Source organism: Parus major, chromosome 26 (assembly GCF_001522545.3).
Source record: "Parus major isolate Abel chromosome 26, Parus_major1.1, whole genome shotgun sequence".
Lineage (NCBI taxonomy): Eukaryota > Metazoa > Chordata > Aves > Passeriformes > Paridae > Parus > Parus major.
The window spans coordinates 4,321,385-4,325,072 of record NC_031795.1 but is presented as its reverse complement, the minus strand read 5'-3'; the positions used below and the strand labels follow the sequence as shown (position 1 = coordinate 4,325,072).

At 51.1% G+C, this 3,688-nt stretch overlaps 1 protein-coding gene across 2 annotated transcripts in view; it reads right to left on the bottom strand.

Annotated features, from left to right (window-relative positions):
• Positions 1-3,688, bottom strand: part of RAB29 (RAB29, member RAS oncogene family) — an 8,138-nt gene continuing 4,450 nt past the window's right edge. For both annotated transcript variants that reach the window (XM_015650969.2, XM_033519918.1), the window contains exons 4-5: positions 2,070-2,191; positions 1-1,752 (exon numbers count right to left, since the gene is read on the bottom strand). In XM_015650969.2, the coding sequence (XP_015506455.1) occupies positions 1,635-1,752; positions 2,070-2,191 (240 nt within the window). In that variant the 3' untranslated portion in view covers positions 1-1,634. The remainder of the gene's footprint in view (positions 1,753-2,069; positions 2,192-3,688) is intronic.

The following is a 3,688-nucleotide window of genomic DNA, read 5'->3' as shown; positions in this document are numbered from 1 at the left end:
TTTTTTTTTTCTTTAAGACAATGAAGTAAAATTCAGCAAGGCACTTCAATTTTGTTCCTAACCAGTTCTCCCCATTTCTAAAACCAAGGGTGCAGAAAGGGGTATTTTTAAGCACTTCTAACCCCAAATTTGGCAGAATTTGCATGGGAGAACTCTAGCCCAGGTATTTCAGCTTTTCATTAAAACAGTGGAGCAACAGTAATTCAAAATTTCTCAGCCTTCACTGTTTAGTTTTAAATTTTTTTCAGCTCCAGAGAATGAAAACTCAGATTTTTTAGTGAAGGTGATGAGTGCCTGTTTTACCAGCTCCCCCCTCTAAATAAGACAGGCAGGAGGAATAATTTGCCAGAGCAAAGCAGTCCTAATTCACCAGGAACACACAGCAATTTCCAGTTAAACCACCCAAGGAGGTAAAAAAACCCCAATTACTGAAGGCCTTTTGCTGAAATCCAAACCCAAAACAGGAGCAGGGTGATTCTGTACCATCAGAGAATCATGGAATAGCAAATCCAGAATTAAACACACACAACTCCAGCCCTGAAGTGTGAGTTTCCTATAAATTCTCCTCAGTTTGTACCAATTTTTTGTCCAGAAGTGCCCTCCACCATTGGGATGTGTGGGGGTAAAAGTGCCACCAAAGGGAATTGGGGAGTGGTTCTTTCCTTTCCTTTTATCCCACAAAGTCTCTTCCTCCTCCTCCTCCTCTTCCCCAGCCCCACTAAAACAGCAGGGGGGTTTTTCAGGGAGCTGTTTCCTACCCCAAATTCCCTCCTGGCTGCAGGGGAGTGGTGGGAAGGCAATTCAGCAGCAGTTGCCAAAAGCAGTTTGGGGTGAGGGGTGGAGGCTGTCCCAAAAGTGCAAAGGGCCCTTGTGGGGCCACACAAAGGGGGTTTACAGCCCCCTCCTCACCCCCTGCCCCAATAAAGGGGGAGAAAGGGGCTGTGCCCCACACAGGGGGTGAGGAGGAATTCCTGACCCAGTTTTGGGGTCTCTGCTCCATAGGGAGTGAGGGTTGTGCTGCTCCAGCTCCCGAATTCACCCCCAGAATTTCCCACTGCGGATCCAGCTCCGCGTCCTCGGGACGTTTGGTGGCACTGATGGGACGTGCTGGTCCCTCCAGGACGTGGATCCATCACTCCTCAGCAGGGAGGGAGGAGTTTGCTGTAATCCCACAGCTGGGAACACACAGGCACCACCAGGGCTCGGGGTGTGTCCCCAAAGGATTTGGTGGGGAGGAGGAAAAGGTGCAGAAAATTAAAAAATTCCCTCTAACAGCCCAGGCTGGGACAGGCCAGCACTGCCAGAGGAGGAAGTGCTCAAAATTAAAAAAAAAATCAATGTAATCCAAGCCACTTGGATTACATTGCTTGGACATGGATTGTGCTGCATCAGAGCAGCAGAGCTCCCACTGGGAAAAAGAGGAATCTTCCCACTCCTCTTCCTTCCATTCCTCACTCCAAGTCACTGCAGCAGCGCTCTGCTGGGGAAAGAGTCACTGAACAGGAGGCAAACTCAAAATCATCGTGGGAAAAACCCCAGACCAGTGACAGTTTAGGGAAAGGTGATGATGATGATGGTGATGGTGATGAGAAGCCCGTCAGAGCTGGAGCTGAGGGGATGGAGTGTCAGTGGCTTTAGCAGCAGGCCCAGCCTGGAGGGGAGGTCTCCTTGATGTTGATGTAATCCCCACTCCCAGCAGAGGAGGAGCTTCCATCTCCCGTGGATGAGGACATCATCTTCTCAATCAGAACCCTGGCAGAAAAACATTCCTGAGTTTACTTTGTGGGTTGGTTTTTGGGGTTTTTTTTAATAACCAGCAGTGTTGGGCAGTGCAGAAAAGAAGTAAAAAATAACAAGCAAAGCTCAGAAGGACATAAACTGCAGGAAATGACTAAAAATTCAGGTTAAGGAATGTGACAGCACTGGCAGCTGGACTTGGGCAGGGACACCTTCCTCTATCCCAGGTTGCTCCAAGCCCTGTCCAGCCTGGCCTTGGACACTTCAGGGATGCAGGGACAGCTCTGGGCAGGGAATTAACTCTTGGACATGTCACCAGGCTCTGCTCCTACCTCATGGACTCATTGATGTTCTTGTTTTCCTTCACAGACGTCTCCACCCATCCTGAAAATCCATTTTCTTTGCTGAACCGATCGATTTCTTCCCTGGTCACTGCCCACGGGGAAAGGTCACACTGCAAAGCAGGAATGAGGCATTTCAGAGTCACACAATCCCAGAATGGTTTTGGTTGGAGGGGACTTTAAAATTGTCCAGTTCCACCCCTGCCATGGGCAGGGACATTTCCACTGTCCCAGGCTGCTCCAGCCTGGCCTGGGACACTTCCAGGGATCCAGGGGCAGCCCCATTTCTTTGGATAATCTGTGCCAGGGCCTCCTCACCCTCACAGGGAGGAATTTCTCCCTAATTTTGAAGCTGGAAGGGCCATTCAGTGGCTGTGTGAGGCAGCTCAGCCCTCACAGCTCCCAGATCTTGGGGCAAGGCTCTCACTGGGATGTTGCAAGCAGCAACTTCTTCATCTGATATCTCAGTTACTGACACACCTCAGTCAAGCACGCCTGGAATGGAGATTCCAACGTTGTCCCTCATCCCAAATCTGCCCAGGCTCTCAGGGGAAAGGTGGCACAGGTGTGGTGGCACTGATGCCAACAGGATGGACATGGAGGCAGAGAGGGAGCCTGGCCCAGAGCTCGTGGGTGCAGCCACCCAGGCTCCCTGATCCTGGCAAAGCTGCAGCCTCAAAACAGAACCCCAGGATGGCTGAAGCTGGAAAATCCCTCTGGGGTCAGCGAGTCCGAGCTGTGCCCGATGCCCACCCTGAGCCCTGAGTGCCACCTCCAGCTGCCACCTCCAGGGACGGGGACTCCAAACCTCCCTGGGCACTTCCAAGGCCTGGCTGCCCTTTCCATGAGGAAATTCCTGCTGCTGTCCAAGCTGAGCCTCCCCTGGCCCAGCCTGAGGCCGTTCCTTCTCCTCCTGTCCCTGGGATAACATCCCAAATCCCCCCTGGCTGCTCCCTGCCATCAGGGAGTTTATTGTTTATCTCCTATCAGGGATTATTGAAGTGCAATTTGTGGAGAAGTGGATAAGAAAAGCCACTCTCCTGACCACCCACCCCATTTTTGAGTCATCTGCAGTTTTAGGCTCTCCCAAAGCAGGCAAGTCTCAAACTGAATTTGGAAAGGGCTCCTGAGCCAGCGCTGGCACAGGGAGAACATAAAGGAGGTTTGGAAATGAAGGGAAAATACATCATTAAAAGGCAGAAACCAACGCAGAGAGTGAAACCTGGCACTGGATCCACATGGAAAGCAGAGATTTCCACAGGAGCTGTGCCTCAGGGTGACACTGAGGTGACACAGCCTGCCCAGGGGACAGGGACAGGAGGGGAGGAAACAGCCCCAGGTTGCACCAGAGGGGGTTTGTGATGGATTTTAGGAGAAATTTCTTCATGGAAAGGGTTGTAAAGCAGGGCTATGGAGAAGAATCCTTGGGAGAGGTGGAAAATTCCAGGAGGGGTCTGGAAAGGTTTAAAGGTGACAGGCTGTGGGATAACTCCAGGCAAGGGTGAGTGCTGAAGGTGTTCCCTGCTGTGCACACGGAGAAAAATGCAGAAATAAACAGAAACACACGGAGAAACACAAACACAGTGAAATACACCCAAAGAGAAAAACAC